Consider the following 22,692-nt stretch of genomic DNA (forward strand, 5'->3'; position numbering starts at 1 on the left):
CCAAGGCAATATTTATATTCCATTTCTAGATGAATAGAAACGAAATATGCTTCTGGTTTAGTACTGATTCCTTTTCATTTAAAGTGATCTTTAATTTTGAAATTTTAATTAAAAAGTTCTAATATGTAAAGGTTTTATAAAGAGCTTGGTTACCAAGAAACATACACAAAGTGCAGCTTTACAAGAAATTTGGGGCATCCAAAGCTGATGCAGAATGGACTTTTATCAAAAACTAGTATTCAATCTCACACAGAAACCCTCATGGTTCTACTCAGATTCTTTTTGCTATGCCTCAGACTCTTCTACCCCACGTCTTAATGAGTTGAAAATATATTTTTATTTTTATTTTTTTGAAAAAATATTTTTTAAAGATTTTATTTATTCATTTGACAGAGAGAGCACGTACACAAGTGAGGCAGGGGAAAGAGACAGGGAGAGAAGCAGACTCTCCACTGGGCAGGAGCCCCACCACAGGGCTTGATTCCAGGACCCTGGGATCATGACCTGAGCCAAAGGCAGATGCTCAAACAAATGAGCTATCCAGGTGCCCCAACTTGAAAATATTTTATTTTTTTTAAAGATTTTATTTATTTATGAGAAGCACAGAGAGCGAGAGAGAGAGCGAGAGAGAGGCAGAGTCACAGGCAGAGGGAGAAGCAGGCTCCATGCAGGGATCCCGATGTGGGACTCAATCCCGGGACCCCAGGATCACGACCCAGGCCAAAGGCAGACACTCCATCGCTGAGCCACCCGGGCGCCCCAAAAATATTTTTTTAATATTTTATTTATTTATTCATAGACACACAGAGAGAGGCAGAGACACAGGCAGAGTCGGAGAGGGAGAAGCAGGCTCCATACAGGGAGCCTGACGTGGGACTCGATCCCAGTCTCCAGGATCACACCCCAGGCTGCAGGCGGCGCCAAACCGCTGCGCCACCAGGGCTGCCCCCCAAAAATATTTTAAAGAAATATCCACCCAGGGGCACCCAGGTGGCTCAGTTGGTTAAGCCACCATGACTCCTGATTTCAGCTCAGGTTGTAACCTGGGAATCCTGGAATCAAGCCTCACGTCGGGTCTGCGCTGAGCAGGGAGTCTGCTTCAGGATTCTCTCCCTCCCTCTGCACCATCCCTGCTCTCTCTCCAAAAAATCAGTAAATCTTAAAAAAAAAAAAAAGAAAAGAAAGAAAAGAAAAGAAAGAAGAAAGAAAGAAAGAAAGAAAGAAAGAAAGAAAGAAAGAAAGAAAGAAAGAAAGAAAGAAAGAAAGAAAGAAAAGAAAGAAAAGAAAGAAAGAAAGAAAGGAAAAGAAGTAATTCCCCCAAATAGTGGGAGTTAAGAGAACAGAGCTCCTGCCAGCAGAGGGCGCCCTTGGCTTGTGTTTACTGGAATGTCTCCTTGGGATATAGACTTTTAAGGGTGAACCCAAGTCCAAAAAGAAGTAATGTTTCTCAATACTTTGCTACAAAAACACTCTGCTGCAAATATGTTTTAGTGCACATGTAAATGTGGTTTAGCTCTGACAGTCTCTGTTCTTGGCATCTTTTAGCACCAATAAACAGGTACCATCAAACAGTTCAACCGAGATGCTCTAATTAAAGGAAGTCAGAGATAAAATCCTGGAGTGTTTTTGCCTATTTTGTAGAAATTGCAGTATGGGGATCCCTGGGTGGTGCAGCGGTTTAGCACCTGCCTTTGGCCCAGGGCGCGATCCTGGAGACCCGGGATCGAATCCCACGTCAGGCTCCCAGTGCATGGAGCCTGCTTCTCCCTCTGCCTGTGTCTCCGCCTCTCTCTCTCTCTGTGTATCTCTGATGAATAAATAAAATCTTTAAAAAAAAAAAAGAAAAAGAAATTGCAGTATGTTTTTTTTCCTCTATGAAATCATGACTTCTCAAATCACTTAGTACCATCAGTGATGACAGGTAAATTTCCCAGAAACCTGGGGATATTACAAGAGCTTTTATGAGGGTGATTATGAGCTCTTAAGAGTAAGATTCTCTGAACATCTTGTTGCACCAGTTTTTATTCACTTTCATTAGAAACTAATTCCAATAAAATGTTTTTTAATTAAAATTATGAAAATATTAAAAATAAACACAGTAGATGAGGTAGAGGGGATATCTGTTGTCAGTTGCCATGTTAAATAATTATCTATTTTACAGTAATCCTTTTTAGAAACAAGTCTTGAGAATTAGAATTCTAGATGGTTCCCAAATAGCTACAAATATTAGGTTTTCATCTGTGTCAAAGATAACTAGCAAAGCCAAACCACAGTGCATTTTGCTCTCGTCTCGTTTTCTTTTCCCAAGTAAACGAAAATTATTAAGTCAATTTCCAATCATAAACTTGAAATGAATGTAATTATCTAAACTAAATGTTTCTGCGAGCCCCTTTCAAATTTATTTTCAAAAAATTTTATATTTATTTTCAAATTTTAATGACTACTGTAGATTTTTCATTGCTTCTCATTTTGACAGTATGTCCTAATCCAATCTTGCAGCTTGACTTTGTATTTCTAGGTTGGTGATGTTCTCCTTCACAGAACCTGTCAACATTCAAGTGATATTAGAGGTAAAGGATGGTAGGAATTCAAAGAAACACTTATGATTTATAAATTATAAATTTATAAAAATGTTTTGGGCAGCCCGGTTGGCTCAGCAGTTTAGCGCCGCCTTCGGCCCGGGGCGTGATCCTAGAGATCAGGGATCGAGTCCCATGTCGGGCTCCCTGCATGGAGCCTGCTTCTGGCTATGCCTGTGTCTCTGCCTCTCTGTGTGTGTGTGTGTGTGTGTGTGTGTGTGTGTGGCTCTCATGAATAAATAAAATCTTTAAAAAAAAATAAAAATGTTTTTACAAAGTTAGGATAGTCTCACAAGTCAATTTGATAGTCTCACAGAATATTCTCAAAATGAAATCTGGTTCTGACATGACCAAGGAAAATAACCTAATTGTTGGCATTACAGTCTTGAAATCAGGAGGACCTGATTTGACCCCGAGCCAACAATATGAACTGCAGACCTTTTCAGAGCACTTCATATGTACTAAGTGCCGTGGTCAAAAGCACAAGCCGTGGATGGAGCCAGACTGTGGGTTTAAATCCCAGCTCCACTGCTTAGTGGTTATGTGACCCTGGGAAAAGTTCCTTAGCATCTCTGTGCCTTTGCTGTCTTATCTTACTAACGCGGGGAGGATAAGGAAAGTACCTAGCTCACAGAGTTTCTGTGAAGATGAAGTCAATGTTCAAAGCACTCAGAAAAATACCTGGCACATAATAGGTGCTATACAGGTATTTTATTTTCTTATTATATTACCTCATTTAATATTTACTAGAACCCCTTAAGTAGGGCTGGCTTCACAGGTGTGCAGTCACGCCAGGCCCCAAGCTAAGAAGAGCCCCTGTGCATGTTTTAATTCTCGCTATTGTCTTGATGTTCTTAGTAACTTCTGAAAGAGGACCCTATGCTTCCTTTTGCACTGGGCCCCACGTATCCAGTAGCTGGTCCTGCTCCTGAGGTCAACAGTGTGAGGTGTCCTTCCTCTGCCATGTTCCGGCAATGTGGCTTTGGACAAGCAACATCCCCCCTGATCTCACCTATAACCCACGGATGTGATGACAGACCTGACAGGGCTCTGTCTTGGGAGAGTTAAAATAATGTGTAAATTTTTTTTTTATTATTTATTTATGATAGTCACAGAGAGAGAGAGAGAGGCAGAGACATAGGCAGAGGGAGAAGCAGGCTCCATGCACCGGGAGCCGGATGTGGGACTCGATCCTGGGTCTCCAGGATCGCGCCCTGGGCCAAAGGCAGGCGCCGAACCGCTGCGCCACCCAGGGATCCCTAAGAAGTAACTGGCTTAGGTACCTTCTCAGAAACAGGACTCACTACTATTAAGATCTATCTTGATAAAATAACTCACCACATTTCTATTCTCCTATAAATACATATTCTTGCTTACCATTACAAGTAACTTCAATGCAGTTAGATGTTTGCTGAAAGTACAGAATAAAGTAATAAAACTCATCTCTGGAAAAATTCAGATAGGGTCAGAAGGGTAGAAAATGGAATCTTTACTATTACAGAAAGGCCTTATTAAAATTCGAGGTTTCTCTAAGTTTTGAACTTAGAGTATGGTAGGAATACCATAGGTACAAGTCTTGAACCTGTACTAGAGGGGAGGTCAGGGGATTTGATTTTGGGTGGGGACAGATAAAACCCTGGGGAAATTTTCATATAAATTCCTAATAATAACAAGCATACTCAGAAACAAAATTAAGTGCTTCAGACTGTAATAACCCAAATATTTATTCATAATAAATTTTACTACTTTCACAAGTGAATAAAGGGGGTACGACCCTTACACCATGAAGGCAAAACACAAAAGCACAACTAAAAAGGAAATGCTAGACACTGTAATTCATTTGCAGCCTCTCAAATTTAGATTATTAGTTTTGATACTAAAAAGATGCTTTATGGTTTAACATTAGTTGCATTATAGAAATTAAAATATTCCTGCAGACTTTGATGGCATGTATATTTTTTCAAATAAAGTGGTAAAGCCAAAGTAACATACGCTCTTTTATAATTTACTTTAGAACATAGGATACAACTCAGTCTCTACAGAGAAGGATAAAACAAAGTCTTCTAAAGAAAGCTGTTTTGACAAAAAGATCACTAATGGAAAATTATTTTATCTCTACAGAATCAGGAATATATGTTCTTCCCACAACAGTATTTACTACTGAAAACTAATGAAAAATCTCTTGCAAATCAAAAGATATATTCTGATATATTTTTATATCCACCCTCCAAATTTTAATTTGTTAGGTAGGTACACTCTGGAGAGATAATCTGATGATAGGAAGGTCAAAGCTTGAATTTCTGCCTTCATTTTAGAGTCTGCCATTATTTCCATCTGTCAATAAAAGCAAAGTACACTTGTGACAGAGTCCTGTGCTACCGCTCTGTTGACTCAAACTAGTAAATCTAGACTTATTTCACTCACCCAAATCATGGACAATAGGCTTCAGGTCAACCAGAACTTTCCAGAGCTGTTACAGCAAAAAATGTCAGAATACCACCCAGTTTGGATCTTTGATAACTAGGAATGATCTGGGGTCTTTATGTAATTTCTTTCTCTTCTTTCCTCCCCCCTAAACTGTGCTACAGCCATAGACAATGAGCATAGAACTATGATGAGGATAATAATAGGTCAGCTCCATTCATCTGATCTTATCTATTAGCATTCATAATTCAGTGTTTCAACAGTCATTTATTGCCAAACAACACTCACTTTAGTTGAGTTATATAAAATTTCAAGAATATCTTCAAAACATTATGTGAATAGCCACCATGAAAGTTAAAAGCAATAAAACATACAATACTTGAATTTTAGAAAGAAACATACTTCTTAAAAAAAAAAAAAAAGAAAGAAAGAAAGAAAAAAAGAAACATACTTCTTTTCTCCAAAATGGTTGGCAAGTAACATAAGGTCTTTTTAGGACACTGTCAAGTTTCATTTGGTCCCGTTTTGTCAGTGGAATTAAAGTATCTCTAGGTATATTTAACCTGGAAAAAAAAATATATTTAAAAAAATCAGCAAAAACAAAGTGCTCCTATAACTTGAAGGGCCTGTATTTATTTGTATTTATTATACTATTTCAAGAAATGCAGAAGTAACAGATGGATCCATCATTTAAATCCAGAATTTGGGGGATCTGGCATGTCCTAGACCGGCAAGTATTCAAGTTCACAGTGGACGTCTGTCCTAAATTGTTGTTTTCCTTCACATCACACCCACAGGACAATGGCAAGAACACAGACATTGGTGATAAAAACAAATGCCAAAAAAAACAAAAACAAAAACAAATGCCAGGTGCCTGGGTGGCTCAGTCAATTGAGTGGCTGCCTTCAGCTCAGGTCATGGTCTCAGGGTCCTGGGATCAAGGCCTGGGTCCAGGCTCCTTGCTCAGTGGGAAGTCTGCTTCTTACTCTGCCTCTACACCTCCTCCCACTCAGACTCTTGCACTCACTGTGTTGAATGAATAAATAAAATTTTTTGAAAATAAAAAATTTTAAAAATGCCAACAGCACTAACATCAAGTACGTGGACACCAACGTGGCTCCCAGAGCACTACAGCCTTGAAGCAGTGAGCTAATTAATATACATGGCCAGCAGCAGGATTCACTGTGAGGTCTCAGGTTGTACTGGGCACTTCATTCCTTGTAATTCACTCAAAATTTTATGGGCTAAGGAAGTTAGTCTCTAACTTATTTTCATTAATATGCACACATACACACACCCCCTAATTTTAAATTAAAAAAAAAGTGGATTGTAATTTTTTTTCTTGGTGTGTATTTTAAAAACAGAACACAAGATTTTTTCCTATTTATGGAATAGGCTACTTTTTGAAGTCACAAATCCTGGATTTCCCAGGAGAGCTCCAGTTTCAAATAGTCTTTTTCAATTATGATCATTTGCCAGTGGCAGCTACCAGATAGGGTGACAATTTGACTAAAAAGGGTGGGGGGCGCAGAGGATTTCCCCTGAAATCGTGTTTGGGTAGCTACCACACTTTAAGAATTTTTCATTGTCCATTTCTTTGGAAAGGCTCTGAGGGCACTGATGGAATTAATGAGATGCAGCTAGAGTTTCTCCAAGCCCTCCTCCTTAATAATTATGAGATCATTTACCTGAGCTTGTGTTAGGAAAGCTCTTCATACAAACAGGTCACCCCCAAGAGATTTTGGCCATGACACACACACCAAATAGAACAAAAGTTTAACTCACTAGAGTGTAAATGTTCAAAAATCAACAACTGAATGTTTTCTCTTATGCCCTCATTTTGTCAGAAGTGGCAATCACCCAAAACCTGTTCGTGTTCCAAATGTAGGAAATAAGTCCCAGGTACTTAGGTTTGCTCACTGCTTAAAGATATCCAATAAACACGTTTAAGTGCATTCACACCAGCCAATTAAAACAATAGAATATTTTAAAATAGCACACTAGCAGAGATGAATAAAAGTGATGATGTCCTGTGCTGAGGGACAGGTGGGCTCTTACTCTCCAAGGAAAACAAAATAATTAACCTATCCAGAGGGCAGTCAAAATCTTAAAAATGTGCATACCCTTTGACCCAGCAATTCTGAGAATTCAGCCTTCAGGACTGTGGGACTAATTAAAGATGCAGGCAAAGATTTGGTTACAGAAGGGCCCATCAAAGCACTATTTATCAGAGATTTGGAAACCACCCAAATGTCGGACTCTGAGGCACTAGCTGAACAAACACTGGTACATCTAGAATTGGAACTCAGTATTAGAAGACACTAAAAGGAGGTCATGGAACTGTATTTATTGATACGGAAAAGTGATTTCATTGTGTTGTGTGAGAAAAGCAGATTACAGAATAATGAAGTATGATCCCATTTTTGTGAAAGTTATGGCTATACATAGAGTAATAACTATAAGAGCAATGCTGTTGATTGGTAGGTGATATTTATCTTGTTAATGATATTTTTTCTATAATTAACACATAGAACTTGCCAAATTTAGATTTCCAAAATTTAAGTCACCTTAAAATGAGATTTTTTTTTAAGGAACTTAAAAATTTAAGTCTATGGTAAAGCTGATTCATATGGCAAATGATGTTGTCAATGATGACCATTTAACTAGATTCAATGTCTTACACTTTTTGAGTGTAAAAATATTACAAAACCTTAAAAAAATTAAAGACTAAAATTAAAGAATAAAAATATTACAAAATCTTTTAACCAAAAGGTAGAACAAAAAATATCCTCTAGCTGAAAATTCAGCTAGCCAAATTCATTTATTTTTTATTTTTTGCCAAATTCATTTAAATATTTTCCTAATTGAAACAGAAAAATCAATGAATTTAATTTAATTCATGATTCTATAATCTTGAGTCATAGTAACAATATAAGTAAAACACATTAAGACCTTCCCCGTGGTGACTTTTTCAGCTTACTGTTACATATTATGATGAGTCATCATTTTAAAACTCCTAGTTTTACTAAAACCAAAATTAATCTAACCGTTTAATATCAGAAGGGAGGAGACCAAGCCATCTGATAGCTGGAACTGTGAGATTATGAGCTTCAAAAGACATTGCCTAAAATAAAGAGCAAAAGTACATTAGGTGAAGCTAAACTGCAGAAAACCAGCATATCTGTTTTTACAGATACACTTTTTACTTATTAAGAAGCATAAATGGGCAGCCCAGGTGGCTCAGTGGTTTAGCACCACCTTCGGCCCAGGGTGTGATCCTGGAGACCCAGGATCAAGTCCCACGTTGGTCTCCCTGCATGGAGCTGCCTTCTCCCTCTGCCTGTGTCTCTGCCCCCCCCCCAAGAATAAATGAATATAATCTTAAAAAAAAAAAGAAGCATAAATACTAAAGACTGCATACTCCCTGAACCCACAGAACTAAGTGAATCACCAAGACTTTTGCTAACCTGGCTTTCAGGAAGGTTTTAAAACTGCTCTAGTATTTCCACATTGATTTTATATAAAGTAAAACTACAAATGAACCTATCTGACCTACCTTTATTGTTGTTTGTGATTCTGTATTTTAACATCTTGCTTCGTTATCTGTTTTGTCTAAACATGTATGTCATATAAACATATATGTCAGGAACACTCAAGGTGTATACCAGTGGTTCCCAAACTTTATCATTTATCAGAATCACTTGGGGTCCAAGCCTAGAGATTCCAATTCAGGAGACCTGGATGGAGACTGAGATGTGCATTTCTAGCAAGTGCCCTGGTAATGCCAATACTGCTTGTCTGGCATTTGAGGCCAGAACCATTGATGTACGGTAGTTCAGACACTCTAGTGGTGAAATTTGGTGATGTTTTTATTTTTCCTTACAGTGGGAGGAAAAGGAATTGGCAACGTCAGAATTCAAGGTTATATATAACTTTCAGGGTTTATTTGGCAATCAGACCTGTTACCCCAAGGTCCCACAGTTAGTGCAGCAAGGTGGGAGAGTGGAGAATAACAGTGCCTCTTGTCCACAACTAATCACACTCTGTCATCCGTGGTCACACTGGTCATGCTGGAAGCTGGAGTCACAGCCTCTGAAGCAGATTGGCCCTAGATTTGGAGAGTAGCTCCCCAGAACACTCTGGGGGTCCTCAGCTAACTATGGGCCGTGAAGTGAATGCAGCAATCGCTCTGATGAATATAAACTATCTCAATAGTGGAAAAGGAAAAATACTTTTCTGTACTTACCACAGATCCATACTTATAGATGCACATGATTTCTATGCCTGTGAAAAGAAAGTCACCCATACAGTTAGTCTCCTTGTACATTACAGGTCAGGGCATGGGCACTCTCACATTTTATCTAATATCTGCAACTTTTATTTTCATAGATGCTACCAATAAAAAATTTATGGTTCAGTTTAGTGCAGCAAAAATAGCAATAAATTACCTTGAATGATTACAGTCATTAATTTTAATCTAATAATCATCTTCTTTTAAAATAATTTATGAAAGTGTTCTAAGAGTAGAAAAGCACAACTACAAATATGATAAACAGGATTTAGGTAGGATGACTGCTTCAAATAATCCAACCACAAATCACCATGTGGATCGGCATCAACAAGAGCGAAAACAGGAATATGAAATGTATCCCACAGCTTCTTGACTAAAAGTCTTGTGTTCAGGTCAGGTACTCCTTTTCCCTAAAAGCAAGATTGAAAGAAATTATGCATTTTAATTCTAGCAGAATGAAACTCACAAAACCTTTCCCTTATCTTCTTAATAATTTAGAAGTTAGAAAAGTTAGGTCACCTTCAATTTCAGATGGAAGACCAGCATGGACTGTGAAAAATGTACAGTCTACACAACAGAGTGAAAAAGCCTGCATATTTGTAACTGTGACCCAACTATCCCAGTCCTGGGAAATAATTCTAAGGAAACGTTTCAGCAAAAATGGAAATTATAAAAATCTGACATACACGAAGATGTTCACTGCAGTCTTATTTAAAACGACAAAGGCTATGGTAAGTGGCCCAAGTATCTACCAACAGGGACGTGGAGGCAGCATCGCACACATCGTTTGGCCCTAGGCCAGCAGGTCTCCTTGATTGCTCCAATGTTACCAACTCTCCTATACAACTAACCCTGTAGTGGGAACCTTACTACACTTTGCTCAAGAACCTGTAGCTGCCTGGGTGGCATCTCAATGTATGCTTCTGCGTTCTCTGCCCTTCTTGGTGCATATATATGTGAATGTATATATGTATAAAAAAGCAGGCTTCCTTTGATGGAATTCATGCAATTCTCTGATCTGCAAACCTGCGGAGGCAGAACATAAAGCAGCCCTTGTACATTCAACCCACCCAGAGCTCCAGTGTTACCATATTACGTTTGAGACAAGCAGCCATGGGGGAATGGCACGTAGGTGACTCTGAGAGCCCGTGTAAACTCACTGTGGGATTAGAAAATGACTGGGGGACCCTGGGGGCTCAGTGGGTTAAGCATCTGCCTTGGGCTCAGGTCAGGATCTCAGGGTCCTGGGATCAAGCCCCATGTTGGGCTCTCTGCTTAGTGGGGAGTCTGACTCTCCCTCTACCTCTGCCCCTTCTCTTGCTCATGCAAGCTCTAATAAATACAATCTTTAAAAAGAAAAAGAAAAAGAAAAAAATCACTGGTATTTAAGAGTGGGGACCACCACCTTGATTTTAGTCAGACTTGAGGATGTTTATTTTTTTTTGTAATTTTATTTATTTATTCATGAAAGACACACACACAGAGAGAAAGAGGCAGAGACACAGGCAGAGGGAGAAGCAGGCTCCCTGCAGGAAGCCAGATGTAGGACTCCATCCTGGGACTCCAGGATCATGCCCTGAGCCAACCAGGGATCCCCAGATTTGAGGATCTTTAAATAAATGCCTTGGAAATTCTTACTCGATCACCCCAAAGGATGCACCACATTGATAACAGAATGTCGTGTAAGCTGTACAGATAATGGTATAAACCCCTCTTGCCAATCACTGAAGTAGTATGTTAGTCTTGGAACTGTAGTAAAGGGAGATAATATACCGTAACCATGATGCATGGAGACATTCTGTTGCAAAAGTTGTCATCTAGGAGTCGCTGAAATGTTGCATCTTTTTCCACAATTAATAGAAATTTTGCATCTGTAATTAAATCTGTGACGTTAAGGCTGATAATTTGAAGCCAAGAATATTTCTGTTTAATCACCAACTAAATAGCGGTGCCACATAAATCAATTCTAAAGCAGCTATAGATATAGTATATTCCTTTTTACCTTCAAATATATAGGTATGTATTTACATATTTAGATACCCATCTTTCCTACTAGAGAGGGAGCCCCTAAAGCAGGAACCATGTGTGTTCATCTTGACCACTATAGGGTCTAGCTTGACAGTTACACATTATGAAGGTTTGGTTTATCAAAATAATGAACAAATGAAAATTCTACAAGCTTAAATAGTTTTCCCATTCAAAGGATACTTCGAATTCCTTGAATATTAGATGGCACAGCAACAGCCTAAATGAACAAGAGTTTTTATTTTAAATAAAAGTATAACCACATTTGAGAAATATGTCACAAAAATCCTATGTTTTCATTTTCCTCTGAATATACTAGTCATCAGAGATTTATTCCTCAGTAAGGAAATGCTAGGAAACAGATTTACTCCTCAATAAAAAGACAGATGCGCCACCCTAACTACATCCTAACGGGTGAGAATCTCTCAGAAACTTTGTGGATCTGTGGCTTAGGTGGCAGGAAGTGGTAAATTAAAGCCCTCCTATCCTAGAGCACACAGGTGTCGTCTTGCTCGTTTCCAAACTGCTGTGCAGGTTAGTGCTGTGGGCTTTCCAGGTGCCAAAGCCCAGAAATAGTTCAGAATTAAACAGATCAATTTCAGAACCAGAAAACTGCAAAAAGATTACATAATTATGCTAAAATAGACAAGCTACATGCGACCTGAAAACAGTACATTTTTCAAAGGAAAGAGTATCTTTGTGTATTTCAATATGACATTGAACAATTGGTGTATTTTAAAACTGTGGATTGAAAGACCCCCTAAAGCATATGCTTATTCACCCTTCAGTTTTATTTGAAAATCTTAAGGTTGAAACTACGTAAGAAAGCAGGAAATAAAATACACTTCAACAACAAAGGATCTGAAAGAGAGTAAAAACATCTGAAAACATTAAAATGCTTACTGTTGCACCACAGGTACAGTGTACTCTGGTGCCATCTTCTTCGATGTACCTTAAATTGCCAGCAATTAAACCTTTTGATGTAGATAACTGAAAAAATAATAGCCATATTTGAACACTTCACTAATGTTTTTAAGTTTATTAAAGTAATCTCTACACCTAATGTGGGGCTCAAACTCACACCCCAAGAGCAAGAGTTCATGCTCCACCAACTGAGCCAGCCAGGTGCCCCCCACTAACATATTCTATACAGCTGAGCCAATCCTCGTGTTCACCTACCAGATTACGTATATTTTAGCTCAGGTTGGAATTTAAGAAGTAAAGGAGAAACTATGTAAGGGTATTTAGGGATAAAAAATATTTAGTAATTCAGCCTTTTGGTCCATTCATCCAAGGGTATATATACTAAAAGCAGATTATTTAAATTCATGAGAAAAATGTAGTATCAACTAATACAAAAACATGGCACAGATTACCTGTATTTTTCTGTTATGATTTTACACAAATCTTTTGTATTAAATGCTACTTACTATATGTAGACTCATCCTCGGCACTTTTAACATACAAGAAATGTCATTGATAATATTGTCCACAACAGTCTGGTTACCGAAGAGTTGGCTGTCAGTATAATATATGTCTCTATGAAAATTAAATATATATTTTTAATTAGCCATATTCTCTTTGACTATGACAAGTATTGGAGTATTATTTGTAGGAAGCTTTGTTGAATGAAATACAACATATAAAGAAAGTAAATTATTACCCATAGTCTAGTCTTAGGTACCGTTTTAAAACATAATGGGAGTTAACCTAAACAACTCTCACATTGTGTCTTAAAGAGTAATTTACCACAACAAGAATTTACCTTTTGGTTGCATAAGTGTTGCTCTGTACTAGTTTATAAATCTTGGACAGTATTTTAAGAATTAGAGCTGGAAAATAAGATGCGATAAACAAGTTACTCAGCATTTCACTCATTAATTCAAAACACCCACTATCAAGGATTTCAACTGCCCCCAGTTACTTTCCATAAGATTAAAAAAATATCTTTCCAAGATAGAAGTACTGAGTACAGAATAATAATTTCCTGAAGGATCAGATAAAATTAATTGCTTTCTGAACAGCAAAACCGAAAGAATACTTTTCCACTGAATCATGTACCTTTAAAATTTGCTTCCATTGTTATTGACAATGCAAAATTTTGTAACTTTATTTCAGGTGTAAGGGGAGTCTATTATTAAAGAACAACTAGAAATCATTCAACTAGGAACAACTAGACCCAGAAGGTAACCAAACTTACTTATTTTACTACTAAAAGCTAAGAAAGATTAATTTACCAAATTTTTTAACTGATTTTAGTGAATCACTTTTGATTTTTCTTGTGGTACAGTGAGTTACCATCTGAAGACCCACAGAATCTTCAAACCTGTCATTTTGTTGAAAGGCAAAATAAAAAAGAATTAACTTCTGAACACCAAACAATATGCATGTAATATCCTCTTCTGCACATCATCAAAATCCATATTACTTCTCAACAAAAGCACTGAAGCTTTAGGACAACATCATTTATAATCTTAGATAACTCCAGGTGGTAATTAATTGGCTTTGTGACATATAGAGGCACTAAAAGTGTTTAAAATAAGTGTATATGTGTGTATTTAGTGTATAATGTGTGATTTAGTGTATGTAAACTATTTTAGGCATTTCACGATTTTGTTAGCATTTTGCTCATTTTAATATACTCATTTTGCTCAATTAACAAGTTTTGAAATGTTGCATTTCTGATTTACCTCCAAAATTACATTAAATGAAATAACAATTTGCATTAGGTTGTTAAACTGAACTGCCAAGCCTGTCCTAAAGGTGGCAGAAGGCACCAGGCAAATAGGCCAGATATTAGCTGCCTCAGGGCTTCATGAAATCCATCTTGGAAAATGATGCAAAATATGATTCAAAAGTTTACAGTTTGTACTAATTATACTGACCATAAAAGAATAGTGACTAAAGAGACTCAAAATTACTTTTATTCTGCTTCTGCAACTCTTATTGAGAACTACTGTAGTGTTTTTCATTATTTTGGTTCTACAGGCTGAGCATATGAAATACACAAACTATAGGAACAGGTCGGAAGACTTTGACAAAGCTGTTTGCAGATTTTCCCTCCTGGACACATGACTTAGCAAAGGCACAAATCTTCCAGGAGAGAGAGCCTTTGAAATGTGCTGTGTTCTGGATACATTTATTTTCATTCATTTATTTTCATTTTATTTTACACATTTATTATCAGGATTGGTTGTAGCTTTCCTGAGCCAAGTGGGTTGCTTTTGTAGTTTCTGCAGAATTCCACTGGTCGTATTTCCCCCCTTTGAGTGCTAGGAAGCTTAGATCCCAGTTTGGAGGCTATTTTTAGCAGAACCCTAAGACTTTATCATATACATTTTTAATTCTAAACTCTTTTGGCCCTTTCATTTGTTGTTCCTAACATTGTTTTTTTCCCTTTGCCTTATCTTCACACCCACTTCTAGTTTATATGACCTGCCTATGAGATATGTATTTTGTAAACTTCCTTAAATCCTTCTAGGCAGGGTAAAAGCAGTAAAAAGAATGAAATAAGACTAGAACTCTAACTCGAATAAATTCAAATAATGACATAGATACTCTATTTAAAAATTTAAAAATGCAAAGTGCCCACTTTATATTTTCCCAGCTTGATCTGTTGCCTATTGTGAACGCAGGTGCTTCATTCCTTGCCACGCTTGTGATTATGTCTTGGATAACACTTTCTATAGATGCAAGAACCTCAGAACTGAAACAATAAACACACTGTGATTCAGTCTTAATTCTGGATTAGGCCTTTGCAAAATGTAACATTTTCCCAGATCAATACAGATACCTTTTTGTTTCATTGGTTGTTTTTTAAGAATAAGTAATTCGCGTCCATACTGATCCCTCCCACTAAATTTTGACATCAGCGTTGCACTGAAAGAACTGTATTCATAGTAGTTTCTTGCAGAGAAATTTCATTTGCTTGTAATTTTGCTTCTCAATTACCAACTGAAGTAATATCTCCCTTTTAGACAATATTAATAACTAGACAATGATTTATATATTCCAATCTCTTCATATTAACCTACTTAAATTCAAACTTGTTGGCTCGAAATACTACTGATAAATGTTTTAATTAAAAATGATGTAATACTGGCTTTGAATTTAATTTCTTTCCCAAAAATGCAATGCAAGAATATTCCAAAATAAATACTTCTTATTGTAGCACATCACCCTGATTGATCTCATGCCTTAAATCCGCCGTTTTGAATTTTAGTGATACAAAGAGAAAAAAAAAAAAGTTTTAATCACTACCATGGAAAGACTTGGCAACCGTCTCACCACTTTACAGCAAAATAAGAAGACTTAGCCCAGTTTTCTGTGAGCTGACTTTTAATTTCACAAGCCATCAGCTTCAAAAAATGCTGCTCAGTTATAAATACCATTAGTGTATTGCCTAAGAAGGGAAATCAAATTAAATCTAGAAAATGCGTAAAAATGCAGAACGTTCTAATTTCCCCCAGAAACTTCACAGAGCTTGCTTTGAACATGCACCTCGTCAGAAAGCAAATTTTAAAACGATCAGTATTTTCTAACACAGAGAAAAACTGACTCCAAGATCTCATTCATTTTTCCAGTCTGAGGAGGGGAAAAAAAAACCTTCAAGGTGATAGTGTGACCAACTAGAAAATAACAATTAGATTCGTTCGCATCTGAAGCCGAAACCAGGGTCTTCCATTCCATCCCCCTCAGGAATTCTTCCTCAAAGCAAATACTTTCATAAAAATTGGTTTGCTTGTAGGTTTTCCACTTTTTTTTGGGGGGGGGGACTGTTGTTTGGTTTTGTTTTCGGTAGTTGGCTTAGTCTTCTTAAAAATAAGACAGCAAGCTGTTTAGGCTGAAATACTTTGCTGATCGGGACGCATGGGTGGCTCAGCGGTTGAGCGTCTGCCTTGGGCCCAGGTCAAGATCCCGGAGTCTCGGGATCGAGTCCTGCGTTGGGCTCCCTGCGTGGAGTCTGCTTCTTCCTCCACCCGTGTCCCTGCTTCTGTCTCTCTCATGAATAAATAAATAAAATCTTTAACAACAACAACAAAAGAACTCTTTTAATTCAAAGTAGTGGGAGGTGTGGGTAGCTCCGCGGTTGAGCATCTGCCTTCGGCCCAGGTCATGATCCTGGAGAACCCCGGATCGAGTCCCGCGTCGGGCTCCCTGCGTGGCGCCTGCTTCTCCCTCTGCCTGTGTGTGTGTCTCTCTCTCATGAATAAATAAAATCTTTAACCAAAAAAGAAAAAATAAGAAAACCTTGGCTGATCAACCAGAAAAGCGGATCCGGGGGGGGGGGGGGACCAGCATTTTAAGTAAAAATGGCGAAGAACACGAACACGTTCCCCGCGGCTGCAGCACCTGCCGCCGCCAGCCGCCACCGACTTTCACATTTTTTTAAATAAACCACTTCAAACGTGTGTAGACGCTGTCCTGTTCCAGGTCCGTCGTCGTCTCACCGCGACCGCGTCCTTGCTCACCTCGAGGTCTCTCCACAAGCCTCCCTCTTTCTCTCCTCACACACGCTCCTCAGAGCTTTTAAGTTAAAACTATCCAAAAAAAAAAAATTTTTTTTTTTAAATTGTGTTTTAAAACAAACACAAAGCCAGAGCGCGCCCCACACTCCCTGACCTCCGAGAACCTGAGGGAACCTGCGAGCGGGGCCGGGAGGGCTTCTGGAACCTTCTAGGCGGGGAACATTCCAGAAGACGCCAGGAGTCGGGGGCGGGGCCTGTCCGCCGGGAAGGGAGGGGCGAGCTGAGGAAGGAGCGGCCTGGAGACCCGGGCCTCGCGCCCCGCCCCCACCGGGACCCCGCGCCCTCTACCTCCCGAGCATGCGCGCAGCCCCGGAGCCCCGGGGCCCTTCTACCTCGAGGCCTGAGGCGTCCCCCCGCCCGCGGGCTCCCCACCGCCTCTCCTCAGGGCGGCCAGCAGGGAAGCCCTGTGCTGGTCCAGAACCGCGAAGAACGAGGCCTCAGGCCCCATGGGCGCAAAGGCCATGACGGCCGACAGCGAGGGAAACCTCCGAGGGCAGCGGCTCCAGCACCGGCGCCCACGATGGCGGGGCTGCCGCCTGCACCCCACCACCCTCTCCACGGGCACCGCTGCCTCTGCGCATGCGCACACCTTGCCCCTCAGGCATGCGCATAACGCCTCTCTGCAGTGAGGGGAGTGCGCAGGCGCACCTGGGGGCGGGGCAAAGTGATGGGCCAGTGGAGACCCGCAGGGCGTGTTTGGATGTTGGACCCAGTTTTCCTTGAAATGGGCTTATGAGGTTGGTTGGTTGGTTGGTTGGTTGGTTGGTTGGTTGGTTAGTTAGTTGGTTGGTTAGTTGGTTGGTTGGTTAGTTAGTTGATTGGTTGGTTAGTTAGTTGATTGGTTGGTTGGTTGGTTAGTTGGTTGGTTGGTTAGTTGGTTGGTTGGTTGGTTGGTTAGTTGGTCGGTTGGTTAGTTGGTTAGTTGGTCGGTTGGTTAGTTGGTTGGTTGGTTGGTTAATTAGTTGGTTAGTTGGTTACTAAGGGGTAGTTTTTAGGGAAAATAGTACTAGCGATTTTTCATGAAAATAAATCATTCTGGTGATCCGCCTCCGTGCCAGATGCAGCACTAGGCCCTGGGTTCGGCTGCGGTCAAAGCAAATAAAATTCCTGCCCTTTTTGATGTGTTTATAGTAGCCGCTCTTAATCCTCATAACGATCCCAGGAGGTTCCTGATGCGGTCGTGGTGATTTTGCGGGAGAGGAGGAGCGTGAGGTGCATGCACAGCTCAGTCAGGCTGGGGTAGCATCCCAGCTGGATGGCCTGGAAGGGTTGCCAGATTAAAAAATTAAAATACAGGACACTCAGTGAAGTTTCAATTTCAGATAAACGACAAATACTCTATTATTATTTATTTTTATTTATTTATTAGAGACACCAAGACACAGGCAGAGGGAGAAGCAGGCTCCATGCAGGGAGCCCAATGCGGGACCCGATCCCGGGTCTCCAGGATAACGCCCTGGGCCGAAGGGAGTGCTAAACCGCTGGGCCACTGGGGCTGCCCTTTTAATTTTTTTTAAAGGATGACTAGGTCCCATGCAATCGTTGAGACATTCATTCTCTTACCGAAAAATGGTTTTGTTGTTTGTCTGAAATTAGAATGTAACTGGACATCCAGTATTTCATTCAGCAATCCTGACATTGGATCACATCCTTACCTGGGGTGGGGGCAGATTTGGTGAGCTGCACCCCCATATGCACACTTGGAGAAGAACCTAGGAATTCTGAAGCACCAGAGAAGGACTCTTGCCTCTGGGGGACAGTGTCCGTGAGAGAGAGGACAATGGGGAGAGACTATAAAGCCTGTTAGGTCCAGGGCCTGTGGTGGCCTATGGGGATCTATGGGAGTCTGGTCCTACAGGGATGGCAGCCCAAGGGCTATGCCCCAGAAGAGCCACCTGACATCAGGCCCACTCCAGAGAACTATTTTGTTCCCTTGCATCCTGGTTATCTGATAGTTTTGAAAGGAAAACTGTGCACTTCACTTTTTTTTTTTTTAAGATTTTATTTATTTGTTTATTTATTCATGAGAGACAGAGGCAGAGACATAGGCAGAGGGAGAAGCAGTTCCCTGCGGGGAGCCTGATGAGGGACTCGATCCCAGGACCCCGGGAACACAACCTGAGCCAAAAGCAGATGCTCAACCACTGAGCCATCCAGGTGCCCCAAGAATTCTTATCCCCATTTCACAGATGAAGAAACTGAGGCTTAGAAGAGTTGAGCAGTTTGTGCAAGATTGCACTCTGGAAGGTGAGAGAGCAGAGAGGTAAATCTTGACTTGGCAGTTGAGCTGCTGGGGTTAGGAGGCACCACTGCGGGGCTGGCTCGGGAAGGTGCAGTAATCTTGCAGCCACTTCTCTAGCGGTGGGATTACCCCTGGAGTCTGAGTTTTCTCCAGGTTTCGGTGAGGGTGGTGCCACAGGTGGGCTCTCCTTTATCATTCTCAACAAGGAAGAAACAACAGACCTTTGAAGGGACAGGGGCAGTCAGTGATATCACCTGGGTGCTTGTCTGCTGGGAGGTGCCTCTCCTGGGACTAGAACCGTCTGTGTGGGTGTCTCTGCATCTCTCTCTTTCCCTCTCCCTTGGACAGGCCGTTCTGTATCATATAGTGAAACGCTCTGCGCCAGGAGCCAGCGGCCTCACTAGATCTGACATGAAATGAAAAGTCCTGAGCTGGGCAGGGGCACAGGGAGGGGATCAAAACAGAGCAGGGAACAACCCATAATAAACCTGGCATTCCTGCAGCGAGAAACCACAGGGGCAGACTTGAAAGGCCTCGCTGTGTTCCCACTGCGGCAGACCAAAGCGGGAGGCGTTAGCCGTCCTCCCAGGCAGCTGTAGTTCTGCCTCCAGGTACCAGGCTGCACTCAGGTAACTTGCAGGCTCTGCGTGCGCCACCTCCACATCAAAGTCAGCCAGCCTAGCCCCAGGCCCGGGGAGGAAGCCAGAAAAACAGATTCCGCCCCTAGCAGCAGATTGCAAATGAAACTGGCAAGTGCCACTTTGCAGGGTAGTCTCGCTCTTGGGTTCTTTCTCCTGCTGGCCGGCTGTGCTGCTCTCGGGGACAGAGAAGGGCCACAAAGCCGTGCTCTAAGCCGCTCTTGGGAAAATGAAAAGCTTTTCCCCAAACCCCGCCAGTGGGCCTTTCCTCAGAACCCAACCTGACTTCCAGAAACTTGTCTGAGAGCCAGAGCCCACATGCGGACTGGCAAGGAGCGTTATTTAAATCAGGCACAATTATCGTAGGGGAGGATGGGGAGGCCCTGCCAGCAAACCAGACAGGAGGGGATGCCATACTTGTTACATTTAAGCAAGGTGGTTTCTTAGCAAATGTAAGTGGATTTTAACATATAGATTCTTGGGGAAAAAAGTAAATGCTATAATAATTTCATTTCTTGGAGCTTTAAGGGGTATTCTCTTTTTTTATATGTGTGGGGCTTTTTAGGTTTTTAAAACATTGTAAGAGGGATATATGCTTTTTTTTTTAAGATTTTATTTATTTATTAATGAGAGAGAGAGGTAGAGACACAGGCAGAGGGAGAAGCAGGCTCCATGCAGGGAGCCCGACGTGGGACTCAATCCTGGGTCTCCAGGATCAGGCCCTGGGCTGAAGGCGGCACCAAACCGCTGAGCCACCCGGGCTGCCCAATATATGCTTTTTTAAAAAAAAGATTTTATTTATTTATTCATGAGAGACACACAGAGAGGCAGAGACACAGGCAGAGGGAAAAGCAGGCTCCCCGTGGGGAGCCTGATCTGGAACTCGATCCCGGGACCCCGGGATCACAATCTAAGCCAAAGGTAGACACTCAACCACTGAGCCACCCAGGTGCTCCTAAAACTTTGTAAGAATGATATATGTTTTTCATAAAATATTTACATAATTCAGAAGATACAAAGTAAGAGTGAAAGAACCCCCCTCCCCCCATGCAGCCACTCACTGCCCCACCTTCATGTGTCCTACTCTGGACTCTCCCATCCTCTGGACCCTGGGAATTACTCCTTCCTGACCCCAGGGCCTTTGCACTTGCTCATCCTTTAGTTTTGGAATGTTTTGTCCTTTTTGTCTTCTACTCCCTGTCATCCCTCCACCAAATCCAGCTTTGCTAATTCTCCTGTATCCTTCAGATCTCTGTCTGGACATTTCCCTGGACCACCCCCAAGTCTTGACCCCTGTGTTCTCCCTGTCTCAACATGCCTGCATTTCTTTACCCTGTCAGCCCCAGGGGCTGAGCTCATCCAGTACCCCACAGTTCCTCTGTGCCTGCCACACAGAAGGCACTCAGCAGTGTTTGTTGAATGAATGAATGACCCCTTGTGGGATTATACTACTTGTATAATACTTGAAATACTACTTGTAGTATTTCACCTAAGACATCTTTCTGTGCATGCCCAAATAAGTATAATTTTTTATATGAATAAGATGCTACTCTACATTCTTCTGGGATTGCTGCCACTGGTCATAATCAAAACCGCAGTTTGCTGATGGTCAGACACTGAGCCAAACGCTCCACACACAAAATCTCATTTACTCCTTCCCACTGTGTGAGGGAGAAAGTTGAGGCTTGAAGAAGTATAAAGAAAACTTCTGGGGCGCCTGGGTGACATAGTGGTTAAGCATCTGACTTAAGCCCAGGGCATGATCCTGGAGACCTGGGATCGAGTCCTGCATTGGGCTCCCTGCATGGAGCCTGCTTCTCCCTCTGCTTGTGGCTCTGCCTCTCTCTGTGTGTGTCTCTCATGAATAAATAAATAAAATCTTTAAAAAAGAAAATAAAATTTCTGGGTTTCTTAGAGATGCATATGACAAAGCTGAGCTGTCAGCCACTATCCAATGTCACCTCAAACAAAGTCAAGGTAATTTAGCACTGGTGAATTATTTTGCCCATTTTTCATAGCCAGTGATTATATAACAGGATGTGTGATGTGAAGCAGATCAATTAATAGAAGACAAATCAACTTTTAATAATATCAGCAAAATATTTTGTGAGCATTTGTGGGTCATCTTACTGATGCAGGGCATGGTGGTTGTTTTGAGGGAGAGAGTGCTGTAAAATATATACACCACCGCCAACCCAACACCAGCTTCCATGACTGTCAACTTGCAGCCAAACTTTTTCACCTACATCCACCCCCTTTCCAAACCTCCTTCCAGATTATTTGGGAGCAAGTTCCATGTGTCATATGATTTCATCTTACGTATGTGAACGGGTAGGGCAGCCCGGGTGGCTCAGCAGTTTAGCAGCACCTTCAGCCCGGGGTGTGATCCTGGAGACCTGGGATCGAGTCCTACATCAGGCTCCCTGCATGGAGCCTCTTCTCCCTCTGCCTGTGTCTCTGCCTCTCTCTCTCTCTCTCTCTCTCTCTCTGTGTGTGCGTCTCTCAGAATAAATAAATAAAATCTTAAAAAAAAAAGTATCTAAACAGGTATCTTTAAAAAATAAGGACTCTTTAAAAGATAACCATAATCCCATTTTCAGAACCAATCTTCTATTCACAATCATCCTTTAATATTCCCCCAATATTCTATCACTGCTCAGTGATCTTCATTATTCCATGAATTGTTTTTATAGTTTCTTCTATTCAAAGTGCAGATAAGATCCATCCATTCAATCAGCTGTCGGCTGATATGTCTCTTAAATTCCTTTATTCTATAGGTTCCGCTCTTTTCCTTCTTTACCATTTATTTGTTGAAGATAACAAGTCATTTGTCCTGGAGTGTTTCGTGCAATTAATAGTTTGTGGATTGCACCCCTGTGGTGTCATTTAACATGTTTTTCTGTCCCTGGTATTTCCTGTAAATTGGAGGTTAGATTTAGGGGCCTGACTGGTCCTGCTTGAATCT

General features: G+C 40.9%; 1 protein-coding gene across 2 annotated transcripts; it reads right to left on the minus strand.

Moving 5' to 3' along the window:
- Positions 1–4,793: 4,793 nt before the first annotated feature.
- On the minus strand, positions 4,794–17,310 carry SPO11 (SPO11 initiator of meiotic double stranded breaks). 2 transcript variants are annotated; one of them, XM_041733518.1, is made up of 13 exons: positions 17,180–17,310; positions 14,912–15,025; positions 13,557–13,645; positions 13,085–13,151; positions 12,750–12,858; positions 12,223–12,309; positions 11,503–11,539; positions 11,068–11,177; positions 9,605–9,704; positions 9,250–9,287; positions 8,051–8,127; positions 5,455–5,566; positions 4,794–4,913 (listed from the first exon to the last, which is right to left on the minus strand). In XM_041733518.1, the coding sequence occupies exons 1-13, from the start codon at positions 17,308–17,310 to the stop codon at positions 4,794–4,796; spliced, it is 1,191 nt and encodes a 396-aa protein (XP_041589452.1). The 2 variants fall into 2 exon arrangements, with proteins under 2 accessions (XP_041589452.1, XP_041589453.1); XM_041733519.1 differs by lacking the exon at positions 14,912–15,025.
- Positions 17,311–22,692: the final 5,382 nt, after the last annotated feature.

The sequence above is a fragment of the Vulpes lagopus genome, chromosome 18, assembly GCF_018345385.1.
Source record: "Vulpes lagopus strain Blue_001 chromosome 18, ASM1834538v1, whole genome shotgun sequence".
Taxonomy (NCBI): domain Eukaryota; kingdom Metazoa; phylum Chordata; class Mammalia; order Carnivora; family Canidae; genus Vulpes; species Vulpes lagopus.

Coding starts and splice junctions, on each gene's coding strand:
- SPO11 (XM_041733518.1), bottom strand. CDS start 17,310: ATGGCCTTTGCGCCCATGGGGCCTGAGGCCTCGTTCTTCGCGGTTCTG. Junction 11,540..12,222: donor ACTGTACCTGTGGTGCAACA/GTAAGCATTTTA, acceptor TTGTTCATTTAG/GCTGTTGCTGTGCCATCTAA. Junction 11,178..11,502: donor TAATATTCAAGGAATTCGAA/GTATCCTTTGAA, acceptor TTAACGTCACAG/ATTTAATTACAGATGCAAAA.